The sequence below is a fragment of the Oryza sativa genome, chromosome 3, assembly GCF_034140825.1.
Source record: "Oryza sativa Japonica Group chromosome 3, ASM3414082v1".
NCBI classification, from domain to species: Eukaryota; Viridiplantae; Streptophyta; class Magnoliopsida; order Poales; family Poaceae; genus Oryza; species Oryza sativa.
Genome location: NC_089037.1, coordinates 18,903,128 through 18,917,505, shown reverse-complemented (window position 1 = coordinate 18,917,505; position 14,378 = coordinate 18,903,128). Strand labels below are relative to the sequence as shown.

The 14,378-nt window shown below is 39.5% G+C and overlaps 1 protein-coding gene across 1 annotated transcript; it reads left to right on the top strand.

The window, feature by feature from the left end:
- The first annotated feature begins 3,749 nt into the window (after positions 1-3,749).
- LOC4333199 (probable esterase D14L) lies at positions 3,750-8,948 on the top strand. Its single transcript, XM_015762032.3, has 2 exons — positions 3,750-4,272; positions 8,271-8,948. The coding sequence occupies exons 1-2, from the start codon at positions 3,902-3,904 to the stop codon at positions 8,713-8,715; spliced, it is 816 nt and encodes a 271-aa protein (XP_015617518.1). The 5' UTR covers positions 3,750-3,901; the 3' UTR covers positions 8,716-8,948.
- The last annotated feature ends 5,430 nt before the right edge of the window (positions 8,949-14,378 follow it).

Genomic DNA, 14,378 nt, shown 5'->3' with positions numbered 1-14,378 from the left:
GCTGCTCTTCTCTCTCATCGTTTATCTTATTAAAATATATTTATAGCGAGCTAATAGCCTGCTATTGTACCTACTATTAGAGGATGATCATTTTGGGAAGACTTTAAAAACCTTATGTGATGATCAAATTGAGATAGAGAGAGTATAACTTTATAGTAAGAGAGGATACGATGTGGTATCCAGTATATAGGGACAGTAAAAACCATGTAGTACGGCCTACTTTATCCGTCCTAAAATAACCAACCTAGTACTAGATGTGACATATTTTAGTAATATGAATCTAGACATAACTTTGTCTAAATTTATTGTACTAGAATATTGCCAAATTCAATTCTAGACTCGCTTTTTTCTTTAGGGAGTACTACCCAAGCAAATGGATCGTCCATCCACGTGGACCCACAGGTAGCACGTACGTCTCCCCTGGTTACTAATGGCACCCTCCCGGAACCGAACCGGCACGGGCATATATATATAGCCAGTGAAATTGAAAGGGCTAGGCTAGGCACTCGTCGGCGTCCGACGCGTCTGAAAAAGGAGAAAAAAAATATTTTTAGGATATTTTATCCATGTTCGTTTCTAAATGATGTAATTATAATAAGTCTTTTAACCATCTGGCGTCTAACCCATCACATGTTTACAATCTTATATTAAAAAAAAAGAGACGGAGAGAGAAATGTTAAAAATAAATTGGTTGAAGGGAACTAATAGCATTAGTTTTTCATATTTTGCTAAGGTATAATGAATTTAGGGTAAATTTTGAAGTCATGGGGATGACAAGCTCCTGCTCACCTCCCCTGTCTCTGCCCTCACATTAATGCTTCCCTATATCCTGGATTACAAGCTCCTACAGTCCATAATTCTTACGTTTTGAATAAGATTGAGATCAAATTTTTTAACTTCGATTATCAATAACTTTAAAAGTATTTAGTTTAAAAATAACTAGAACAACACATATGGATTTGTCTTTCAAAGTTCTAAAATAAAAGTAAACATATATTTATTTATTGTACTAGAAAAAAAGCCTGTGCGTTGCAACGGGTAAAAATATTTTTGGATTGCTATACATTATGCTATTTGGTTTTGGGTCAAAAACACATTTTCTTTCTTCCTTTTCAGTCTCGGGCTAGCCCGCTACCTCCCTCTGCTTAGCTTGCTTCTCTTTAAGCTAGCCCACAAGTAGAACTATAGGCCTAGCTCGTATAGTCGACTTCCATCATCAACCTCCAAAATACAGTCCCGTGTAGTACGATGCCAGAACCGATCCTCCCATCAAATCCGGTTAAATCTTTCTCGATGTCTCACAATCGGAAGACAATCCCGTGTAGTACGATGCCAAAACCGATTCTCCCATCAAATCTGGTCAAATCTTTCTCGATCTCTCAAAATTGGTTGAGGGCTTTTGTTCACTCAATCTCCTCTTTTCATTTTTATCAAAATTAGAGCAAATCTATAAAACTGTGGGATATAAACGGTGACTTCTAAATAGAGATTGATGATGGAGTAGTGGAGAATTGATTTTTACAATAAATTGGAGGAGGAAAAGCATGAGGAGGATGATCGATGTGGCGGTGGTACTAGGGTTCGGCCCTACAACAGAAAAAACCGAGTAGATAAAAAAAAGAATTCTAACCATGTGCGCACACCCTTCCGTGTGCAAAAAAATACGAATAAAAAATAGGGATAAAAAATGAATATAAAAGGGAAAAATGCGATGGCAAAATAACCGGAAAGAACGGAAAAAAAGAAGGATGGAAAAAGACGGACAAAAAAGCAGATGGAAAAAAAGAAAAGCAGAAAAAAAAGGAAAAAGGAGGATAAAAGAGGACAGATACCAATCGGTTTTTCCACATGACTCTTTTTATTTTTTTTACAGTCGTCGATTTTTTTTTTACGGTCCGCTTTTTTGTTTTTACCTAGCATTTTTGCCTATTTTTTCCGTTCCGGTATGAATCAGACTTATTTCACTGTTTTTCTTTCGCATTTTTATGGGCGTTTTCTTTTTTCGTGTGATTTTTTCACCCTTTTTTAAATTACGGATTTTGAGGATTAGAGATTGAAACCAAAACAAGAAATTAAAACTGACTCAAACACGGATGACTAATCAAAGTACGGGTAAAAACATCTTCAATTTTTATAATAGTAGATATAGAGATCTTACAAAAGTACCAACAAAAATATTTTCAATTTTTATAATAATAGAGATAGAGATAGAAATATACATATAGATATAGGAGTTTATTTGTCCTTGAGATGTTTTTTAGACACTGAAAGCGGATACGCTTGTAGCTGTTTGGTGTAAATATATTGGAATTATCAAGGGCCTGGGCCTGAATGCAAAGCGACATAGGCCTGGATAAAAGCGAACCTGGACATCTCAACAATATAGGAAAGGAATACGGACACTACGTAGGGTAGTAAAGGAATCTAACGAAAATACGTACGCACCTGCGGAAAAAATCGTGCGCGAGGGTGAAAAAAAATCGGACAAGCGACGTATGAAATCCCTAGGCAAAAACATTTTAAATTTTTATAATAGGTAAAGATATATTATAATAAAAAAACAAGGTGAAAGATATTTTTAAAGACCATGTCAGTGTTTAAAATGTCAAGAATTATGAAATCGAAGGGAGTATCAAAGTAGGATATTTTTTATAACATCATCCTCTTAATCATAGCTTCGTTTGTTTCAATGATAAAGAAGATATACTCTCATTTTTCAAGCACACGCTTACTAAACGGCTAAACAGCATGTGCATTTTTAAAAATAAGTTATAACAAAGTTGCTTTAAAAACATATTAATCTATTTTTAAGTTTAAATAATTAATACTCAATTAATTATGCTCTAATATCTCGCCTCATGTTACGTATCTTCTTAATCTTTCTTTCCTCTTCTCTCAAATACACCGTAAAGCCGGAGCGGTGTCCAGTATCCCGAACCCTCTGGCCGTCCACTGTTCCTCGCCGGTGCACTGGCTGACGTCGCCATCTCCTCCCCCGACATCGCAGCATCGCTCTCCACTCCGGCCGCTCCTCGGTTTCGTCCGAAATATATATTCCAAGAAATGATTGTAAAAGTAAAATCTAGCCTACGTATTGCAAGATTTGATGCAATAGTTAATACTCCACAAACTAACAATAAATCTCAGTTTGTTCTGAAAACACAAATTAACTTATGAAAGTTCACCACAGAATTTCTTCCATAAAAATTTATTTATGGTAAAAGGCATACTAGTAATTGCCATACCCCTCTGTTCTAATTAGAACCGGCACTAATCAAATCCAAATTCTGACCTTAAAAAATTATAAATACTTTATATTATATTATCGCAGTAGGTTGTAGAGTCATAAGTACAACAATAAAACTTTAATTCATTATATAATTTAAACGTAATTTGTGGTCACAGTGTCAATTATTCGATGGGTGGGAATATTTATTTAACATTTGATAAACAAATAAATTAATTAATAAATACTCTCATGGGTTAAGCTTGCAGTTGGATATACGATTTCAATATACTCGTGGAGGGCACATGCGGTAGATATTACGGACTCGCGACCCTCATTAATAACAGAGAGAAATATGGTTACTTAAAAGTTCAGCCCCACCCTCATCGAGGAGCTAGTATGGACCCACCGTTTAGCGACAGGCGAGGGTGGAACCCCGCGTGGCGAGAGCGTTGCGGTTGGCAGATTCCGGTCCACACCAACGCCCCCCGCCCTTAAAACCCCCACCACCCGATTTCCCACTAGCCAAGGCAGCCAGCCGCCCGGCCTCCCGCCGCCTCTGCTGTCTCAGTCCCGAGTCGCGAGTCGCAACGCCACCACGAGGAGCCGAGGAGGAGGAGGAGGAGGAAGAAGAGGTGTTGTCCGGGCGTGAGGAGGATCGGAGGAAGGGAAGCTATGGGGATCGTGGAGGAGGCGCACAACCTGCGGGTGGTGGGGGAGGGGAAGCGCGGGGTGATCGTGCTGGCGCACGGGTTCGGGACGGACCAGTCGGTGTGGAAGCACCTGGTGCCGCACCTGGTGGCCGACTACCGCGTGGTGCTCTTCGACACCATGGGGGCGGGGCCGACCAACCCGGACTACTTCGACTTCTCCCGCTACGCCACCCTCGAGGGCTACGCGCTCGACCTCCTCGCCATCCTCCAGGAGCTCCGCGTCGCCTCCTGCATCTACGTCGGCCACTCCGTCTCCGCCGTCATCGGCGCCATCGCCTCCATCTCCCGCCCCGACCTCTTCTCCAAGCTCGTCCTCCTCTCCGCCTCGCCTCGGTACTATTCTATTCTACTACTGCGTCTTCACCAAGCAGCATACGAGTATCTCATACTACTCTTTATTACTCTCCCTTATATGGATTGGGGAATAAATAGGAGTATTGGACTTTAATTTAATTTTGGTGGTGATGAATTCGGCTAAAAACAGCTCCCCGAATGGGTACTAGTACCGAGGTACGTCACGAGGAAATTTTTTGTCGATTTTGGGGGCAGATGGCGGCTTTTGTCTTCATAGAGGAATCAGCTGTCGATTTGCGGGGCTTGTCGTCATGGGGGAAATTGGAGACTCGCAGGGGGAATTGGTTGGACGCTTGGACTAGGATTCCTTATGTAGATGCCTCTCCATCAGCATGGGGCTTATGGCTCGTTTAATTCACTGCAGCCAGGGTGAGAATAGGGGATCTTGCTTCAAAGGGGTGCCTGATTTCTACTGACAAATTAACAACTTTCGTGCTACTGGTAATCTAGGCATCTCCAATTGGTACTTACCCTTGATTTAACTATGGACGGGTGGGGCGTTGGCTGTATAGAACCTCCAAATCTCAAATTAGATAGCTGTATTGTCAAGACAGACAACTTGCAAGGTGTACTGCTGTATGTGATTAGCTACTCCTACTCTACATAATTGAATTCTTTTGCCTCTAGTTTGAGATTGATCTTCTCCGTTATCACTAAAATATACTGAGCTGAAATAATATCAAGATTGAGCTTCACTCAAGAGAAGATAACAAGATTGGCAATACATTCTTGATTGGGTTTTAGAATCAGCTGATTAGAGGAATCAGTTCTAGGCAGGTAATGTACATGCCAGAATGTTTTGCAGCCATTTGTTGCCAAAACAAGACAAGGACTAACACTCTTCAACACTCCAAGGTGTAAAAGAACTGAGAGCTTGCAATTTTTTTTTTTGATAAAGGAAGCTTTTTACTAATCTCAGATGATTACATCAAGTTGATAGAACCATACTAAGAAAACTTCTGGCCTTTGCATAACTAGGATGCACACAGCCAAAACACACACGAGCCCACAAAAGACCTTGTAACAAGAGAAGGAAAGCAGTAAAATTTAGGGAGCACCAATCTTCAGGCTAGACCAAGCTTACAAAGTTAAATTGAAAAGAAAAACACTAGAAACTTGCCAGAAGCTGGATTCGTGGATGATTCCACGATTTGAGTGGAAAATAAGTTTCTGTTCTCATCAAATTTAACCTATTTGATATTTTGAGCAGCAGTTATTGTAACATATTAGTCGGGCCTCACCCATGGGTGATGTGTTTTGGGATTTGTTGATCCCTCCTTTGTAAATATTTATTTCTTCTTACTGAAATGAAGCGCAGTTCTCCTGCGTTTTTGAAAAAAAATAGTAACATACTACTCCCTCCGTCCCAAAATAAGTGTAGTTTTGCACTATTCACGTTCAACGTTTGACCGTTCGTCTTATTTGAAATTTTTTTATGATTAGTATTTTTATTACTATTAGATGATAAAACATGAATAGTACTTTATGTGTGACTAAATATTTTCAAATTTTTCACAAATTTTTCAAATATAAGACAGACGGTCAAACGTTGGGCACGGATATCCACGGCTGCACTTATTTTGGGACGGAGGTAGTACAAAAATACAATACTCCCTCTGTCCCAAAATATAACAACTTTTAGCCCTCAAGATTTGTCCCAAAATATAACAACTTTTCCACCAACATTCTCTTCCTAACCTATCACAACCCTCCACCATTCACTTCTACCTACTTTCTTAATAACCGTGTCCAACTCTAAAACTTCTTATATTTGGGGACGAAGGGAGTATGTTTGAGATAGACTCCTAGTGGATTCTGGTACCATGTAATTAGTACTACTAAATTCCATTCCCTTAGGTGTTTATGCAGATTGAAAACATTAATTCAAGCACGACCACAAATAGTAGAGAGCATCTGGATAGTACCAACCACATATTATCATGCTAATGCCAACAGCCCACTCAACAGCTATGCGATAAAGGGGAAAAAAAGAAAAACAAAAAGCAACAGCTATGCGATAAAGGTGCTGAAACATGGTAGTGCCCTTCGATGTATATATTTGGTGAGATTTGCTATGCTATAGCTTTGCACATTTCTTCGCTTATTATGGTGCAAGTGTCATGTCCCAATTGGTCCTATCTTTCAAACCAAAAGGGGAAAATGACCCTATCTTTCCATTTCTGGATATTTCCTTGCTGGAAACCAACACTGTTCCAAAAGCCATGCCTTGCTGGAGGCCATAACTGAGTTGCTTAAAGTGCAGCGTCGTTATTTGTCACTACCAATATAGCTGCTTTGCATCTTAGTCGGAGCTTCAAAATTCGCCACAGGCTAGGACAATTCTTGTTGTAGTTGTTGGATATATGGTCTTTCCTAGTGTACATGTTATAGGCAGCAGTAAAATGGGGTGGTGTAGTTGAGAAGAGTGCTAAGGGAACTAGGGACTTTGTTTTTATCTCCCTAACAGAAACTGAATCATATTGAACAGTTGGTTTGAAAGTTCATGTATGCTGCCATCATCATTTGCCTGTATCAGCATGGCATGTGTGACTAACGCAGGGAAATATTGTCAAGAGGAATTTTATGTGCTGAACAGTTTTAGCATCTGGAATCATTGTATTGTAATGAAACGAATGAAGAGTGCTTAGGTATGCCCAAGCTTGTTTACGGTTATGACTGAAGTAAATTAGCTTATGCCTAGCACTCTAGCAACAATTTTGGCCACTAATTAACAGAAAGGTAAACATAAAAAAAAAATCTCACAAATATAAGCTCCATATTGGAGAACTGTATAACATAATTGGAGAATGCTCTTAAAACTCTCGATATTGGAGAATTCTCTCATTATGAAATTATATATGAGATTGTATACATAATTCTCATTTTTTTTCGTCATTTCATACCAGTCTAATAAAAAATGTCAAAAACATAGTTGAGGAAAGGTCACTGGGTAGCCTGCTTTTAGTTGGTTGCTTCTGTATGCTCAATGAATCATGTCAGTATTTGAATTTGTATGTGGTGCTGCAACGGATATAAATTCTTTTATAGTTTTAATGACTATCACATAGAAGCAAGTAAATTGAGTAAAAAAACAAAACTTAATGGCCTACGTGGATCATGACACTCTAATCTGGTCAAAATATGAAGCCATCACCCTTTGCCATTAGATTCCATTAATCTCAGACGAGTATAGGATATGTCTTATTCTCAATTTAGGTTTTGCAGCCTACATAGCATTTTACTGTACATTCATTATACAATCTTGAATCTGCTCGCCTAATATCACCAATTCCCTATGCAAGTTTTTCATTAAATGGGTAAGAAATGTGCCTATGTCTTCTTAGGTTTAAATGTTCTAGCGGACGTTTTAACATTAACAGAGCTCTGTGTTAGAAGTTCTCGGGTATAAATTAGATCAGTAAGTACGGGCATCACATGTTATAACTTATAAGTCTAGTGATTATTTTTTATGAAGTCATTTCTTTGTAAATGTACGGGCATCACATCTCACTCTTATTTGTATACATATTATCTGCGGAACTACATTAGATATCAGTGATATTGTGTCATTTGCATCGCTGACGGTGATACTGTTCTGCAGTTCGACTGTCATGCTTTGTTTTCCATTACCAAAGAAATTATAACTTGCACCTGTTGGTCCCTAACTGTTTAGTGAAGTTTGTTTTAGAATCTTGAAAATATGAATCAGGTGCGCAGGCTCTTCATTACTCAAATAAGTCTACTCTTCGTAATGCTTATTTTAATTTCCGCTTGGGCAAATGAGATTGTAGCTTGTCTGGGTAACTGTTGTATTGGTTGATATTCATGCAATAAAATGTGTTTACACTTCACAGTTCCTCCATTAAGTGATGGTATTCCGTTCTGTGTTCCTTCTCTTCTTTTTTTCCTTTTCTGGTCCCGTTCATTCTCTAGTTGAATTACTCTTTCATTGATCCAGTTTTCTCTTGATCAAACAGGTACCTCAATGATGTCGACTACTATGGAGGATTTGAGCAGGAGGATCTTGATGAGCTCTTTGAAGCCATGGGGTCAAACTACAAGGCCTGGTGTTCAGGCTTTGCGCCACTGTGCGTAGGAGGGGACATGGAATCAGTGGCAGTTCAGGAGTTTAGCCGCACACTCTTCAACATACGTCCAGACATAGCCCTGAGTGTCGCCCAGACAATCTTCCAGAGTGATGTGCGAAGCCTCCTACCACTTGTCACCGTACCATGCCACATTGTTCAGAGCACCAAAGATCTTGCTGTGCCGGTTGTGGTGTCTGAGTACCTGCACAAGCACCTCGGTGGCGACTCAATCGTCGAGGTAATGCCGTCTGAGGGCCATCTACCCCAACTTAGCTCACCGGACATAGTCATCCCTGTCTTGCTTCGACACATCCAGCATGACATTGCGGTCTAGGTGGTGCAACCATTCCGCCTAGAGCTGTTCATCAGAAGTTGTATAATTTCAGTATCTGTACTCCACTGAATCACCCGACTTAGGATCCATCTACTGTTGTTGTAATAAGATTCTCCATATGTTGTAAATTGATGGCGGTGGAGAAGTAGTCTATGGTGTTTGTAAACCACTGCACGTATGATGTTCATTATAATGTTGGATGTTTTAACGTAACCGAGTCCTTCAGAATTAAACTCATCATGTCAGTGTGGCCGCTACCACGAGCTGCAACTCTGTTTTATGGTTCTTCATGTCTGTTGCAACTCTGTTCTATGTTACTTTTTGGAAAGGAAAATTTGAGAAAATTACAAGATGTAACGAAGAATATTTCATGCCCCACAATATTCATGCAAGTGCAAAACTGTGTTAAAGTTTTAAAAAGATGATTTTTTTTATATGTTGAGATTTGTTTTGTTTTGAGGGAAAATACATAGTCCAACTCCATACATAGTGCAGTACGGTAGTTTCCATATTTTCCGTACATATATATTACAATGTTATCTTCATCTGCAACTCAATGTTAGTGGTATACTACCATCTACTGTGCTACGACTATTGTCAAGGATTATTGAGAAGAATGTGTGGTCCTGTATCATGATCAGTAGATACTTTATCCCTTTTCTTCATGAATTTTCTGAAATTACTATTCTACACTGACGTACTATTTTCTTTAAACACAGTATAAAGTGCATGTACTCATAACACGGGCACACACATCCCTATGAACACACACGTATATCCTACCTCCATGAGCACCTTCAGAAAATTAGGTCAGCACGTCTCGCTATAGACAGATGCGTCTACTAAAGAAAGGATAATTAGCACTATTTTCATCTTAAATCAGTTTATCATTAGGAAGACACTATTGTTAGTGAACGGGTAAAATTGATGTTTCACATTTGCACTTTTGATAGGCACGCATCACATCCATAAGCGTTTCTTTTTTGAGAACTATGAATAAGCATTTCAAAGGTTGATTTCTAATCTTCAGTGTTACTGTGTTAGGTTTATAGGCATGGATTATAAGCCAAAGACACGTGACCTAAGCTGAAAAATAGTTTGATAGTCCAAATATCAAGGTAACAAATTGAAAGAAAAAACTTAAATTAATTGTAAAACCAAATTCCAAAATTCAAATTTGGCTTTAGCTACCATACAACGAGTCAAGTAGACTGGTGCGAGATATTTTATAGGTGGAGACAGGGGGGACGGGCAGAAGACTAGCCACCTTCAACGAAATTATGTAGGGGCTATTACATTTTTACACTGATTTTGAAGTCTAATTATAATTTTACCCTTGCTTTTTAGTTGACGTTTTTTTCCCTATTTTTTGAAATGAAGCAGAGCTTTATCCTTGATTTGGATGTACATTTTAACGGTGTTAAGTCATGAGTCAAATACATATATACCCTTGCTTATTATTGCATATTTACCCATACTTTTGAACATTACTTGTGTTTTTACCCCTATTTTGTAGATAAAACCTACAATTATTTTGAACTGAGATTTTGTGAGATAATTTATATCTGAGCTGAACTTGAACAAAATTTTGACACATGCAATTTCATCCAAAACGAGGTCAGAACAACATTTATTTTATAAGCGAAAATAGGGAGCAGCACCCCTCAACCATGCTCGCCTTGTGCAACTGCATACGTCACTATCGACTCAACAAACACCATCGAGGTGAGGTGTGGCCGTGTGGGGCCCGTTCGGAGCTCGCGTCCAGGAGCTGCCGCCGCCTGGTGCTCGCTTACCCGCGCTGAGGAGCTACTGCCGCCTTGTGCTCGTGTTGAGGATTCGCCGTCTCTATCTTGCGTCGTCGCGCCGATGACAGCTCACAGCCTCCGCCGCTGTCTGCTGCTCGCGTAGCCGCACCGCGCGAGGAATCGCCATCGCCGCCGCCGCGTGGTGCTCGTGTATTGAGGAGTCGCCATCTCTGCATACTGCTTGCGTCACTGAGCCGACGAGCCGTCGCCTGGTGCTCATCGCTGCGTTGGCTCGTCAGATCCACCGCCGCCGCCTGCGCATGCTAGAGGAGAGTGAACAGGTATGTTAATACTCAGGGTCAGGGGTAGAGTAGTAATCTAATATCTTCTAAATTATTTTTTCCTTTTTCATTTGTATTTCTTCAATTCAATATTATGGAACCACCAAACTGCCATCCATACTATTTCAGAAAAGCAGGGGAAATTCGTACACCGTAAAGTTAAGGCAAAATTGCAATAGAGATTAAAAGTTGGGGACATAAATACAATTTGTCCCAATTATGTACCAAATTTGTTATATTTAGGCCCTTCCAGTTTAGGCTTTGACGTGATCTTTTATTGGAGCTTCCTGTTTTTGGTTCACGGTCGGGACCTCCAAGCACCAAGGAGTGATCTTTTATTGGAGCTTTCACTCGCGTCTCTCGGTGTCTTCGCTTTAATTTTAATATTTAGAAAACCATAGTACTACTAGAGGTTATTACTAAAATATTACAAGGTAGATATTTTATTGGGTTATTTTACAAGAATATATTTTCAATATTTTTTTCCAATTTGCTTAGACTTCTGTTGTTTAATTAAGAAAAGGAAAAGAACATTATATTGTTATTAAATGCAAGTTTGTTGTAATAATTTTAACTTAAAAATATGCAAGTCTTTAAAAGAGGGAATTGCTCTAATCTTAGCTGGTAGAAAATTGTGTTATCTGTAGAAAAGCTTGGAATTGACACATGTTGAAAGAATTTTTTCAGAGTACTACATTCATGGCCACTTGGCAAATTAGATTGGCCTCCTCGTGTCTAAATCAGCATATCACGAAAAGAAATATCACATGCAGGCCTATTTTAGAGTTGAGAAAATTTAGAAAATACCATCATAGAAATTCGTGAATTACAAAATACCATCGTATGTGAGCAGGACTAGTGGATTCCAAGAATGACATGTTAATGATACATTGGGTGGTATTTTTTTGTTACATGACTTACGAAAGTACTAGGCAAACCGGCCTAATAACCAATAATATTGTTCAATCTTGGAGTTAGAATGGAAGTTCAGAAAACAAAGGGTATAGAGTACAAAGAGATTGGTTGCAAAAGATATTTTTGGTGACTGACTAAGGGGAGTGCCTAGACCCACAAAAAAAATGATTTTGTTTAGAGTTAGTGCTTTATATTTGTCAATTTGGCGTTGCCGTAATGATATAGTTTTTAACCATAAAAAAATGCCTAACATCATGCAGGTTATCTTCATGTGTTCCAATTGGCTCCACTCTTGGTGTATGATGCTTTCACAGGAACAACAGGATACTATGCGCAATGGTGCTACACGCTTAGAATTAGTAGCCAAGGAACTTTTATTCCATTTTAGATGGCGTAGTACCTACAGAATTTCGTGATAGAATCTACGTGATTTTGAAAAAAAAATATTATTTTAGTAGATCATATCATCGGCAGAAGTTGGGGGTTCGTCCCATCTCGCCTTTTTTTATCTTTTCTGTTCACGTCTGAATTTTTTGGCTGTGTGCCTACGGGCAGAGGCCGGAGATGTAACATATTTTCATTATCTAAAAAAATAGAGTACAAAGAGACTGTCTAAACAAATTTTTCCAAGCAATTTTGTGGGCAATGTTCTAAAATTGAAATTATATATTTTTAATAAAACTGTAGCAACGATCTAATACATTCCAATTAATATTTCTTATACAATGCAGAGGAGACGTAGATGATGTTTTTTCACCTTATTTTAGAAGATTATCGATCTAATTTCACAGGCTAGCTATTTGTGTACTGGTTTTTGTAAAATCAAAGGTGTTTTTGATTATTATTCTGTGATGAATAATTGGCATCGGAGATTATTGGTTTTGTTATTTAGAATTTATTTACGAAGTGGTTTTGGAGATGATTAGATTTCACAGGTGAATATACAGGTACTGTTGTTTTGGGACCGGTCAGACCGGGCCGGTGCGGCCGGTCAGACCGGCGTGTATTGCACGGTCAGACCAGCGCAGCCCACGGTCTGACCGGCCGACTCTGTGTCGGTTTCGGTTTCGGGTTGTTTGTTTGGATATCCATGATTGTTTCATGATTATGGCTTCTAGATGGATACTATACGTATGTAATACTGTTGTTTGCTACTAATGAGTCAAGTTGGAGATAGCTTGGTCTCGGAATATGGTTTCTTTGTTTATTTCATGTGTAGGTGACTCGATGCCTCGGGAGAGTATTTACGGTGATGGACCGGGAGTTGGCTTGGGGATAAGACGACGTCCGTGGTGGTCAGAGATCATGCGGGATACTTAGGCTAGAGTTGATGCACGTGGTTGATGGAGATTCCATATGGCATACGATGGAGGTATTGTGTGCGTATGGGATGTGGAGTCGAATTTGGAAGGAGTCCGAAATTGGTATGATTGGTTATGTAAAGTTTGTGTCTTATACTAGAGGGTTTCCTAAGGTGTTTAGGACTTCTAGAATGAGTTTGGTTTGTGGCTTTAGGCTGCCTACCTCGGGTATAAATAGAGGGGGAGCGTGAGGCTTCCCGGTATCGCTTTGGAGAGCAATTGAGTTGAGTTTTGAGTTAGGGTTTCGAGTTTAGTCGAAATTTTTGTAAGGAGTGCTGTTGGTGCACTTTGTAAAGACAGAGAGAATCAATAAGTCGTCATCTACTTTAAGAGTTCTTCGATTTGTGTTTCACCAGGTTTCGACGGTCTAACCGGCGACTCACCGGCGGTCAGACTGGCGGCAAGGTAGCGGTCAGACCGGCAGGAGCGAGGCGGTCAGACCAGCGGCGGCAACAGGCGCGTCAGGCGACTTCGGCGGTTGGACCGGTTGATCTATACCGGTCAGACCAGCGACATCTGAGCGGTCAGACCGGCAGATCAATCTCGGTCAGACCGACTTCCGTCGAAATTGAGGGTAGCTTTTATTTCCGCTAAAAGTTTTCGGTTTTTGGGTATACCAACCATTCACCCCTCTTTGGTTGGCTTTGTTATTGTGATTCGATCCTACAGTTTTTGTTTGGAAAAAGGGAATGAAGTGGAAATGTTTTACACGCAAGTATAAAATTGAAACTCTGAAAAATTGGCTTGAAAGATAAACAATAAATACCATATATTGAACTTTTTGATGTAATTGAAAGAAAAACAGTGAAGTGCCTAGGTATTGAACATTGGACATTGATTTGTCGGCAGAAATAATTGACCGAGTATACATATTCAGAGGGACTCAGTGCATGAAGAGTTAAAAACAGAGTTCTATAGTTTAGATAGATATTGCCAAATCTCGTTCTGAAAAAACAAATATAACATTGTAAGCCCAAGAAGCTTCCACGAATTAATGTCTCTCAAGGCAACCTTCACCTGGTGTACTCTCATATCATATTGACTTGTTGACTTGTACTAGTACACTAAGTGCAGTTGACAATTAATCCATTCTGATTATTATGCAACAACATACTGAAGATGCACACACATGGATGGCATCGTTCCCATTGACTGATGCTGATATTGCTGCTGCCTGCTAAATCCCTTCTAGAATTATTCATTATCAAAGCATCGATCAGCTATGAACAGGAAGACCATATATACCATCCATTATTGGATCTTATATTTGATCTCGTCACTTGTTCAAATCCAATGGA

What these genes read in the sequence shown, in the direction of transcription:
- LOC4333199 (XM_015762032.3), top strand. Translation starts at nt 3,902, where the DNA reads ATGGGGATCGTGGAGGAGGCGCACAACCTGCGGGTGGTGGGGGAGGGG. An exon ending in CTCCTCTCCGCCTCGCCTCG is followed by an intron (nt 4,273 to 8,270) that starts GTACTATTCTAT and finishes TTGATCAAACAG; the next exon opens with GTACCTCAATGATGTCGACT.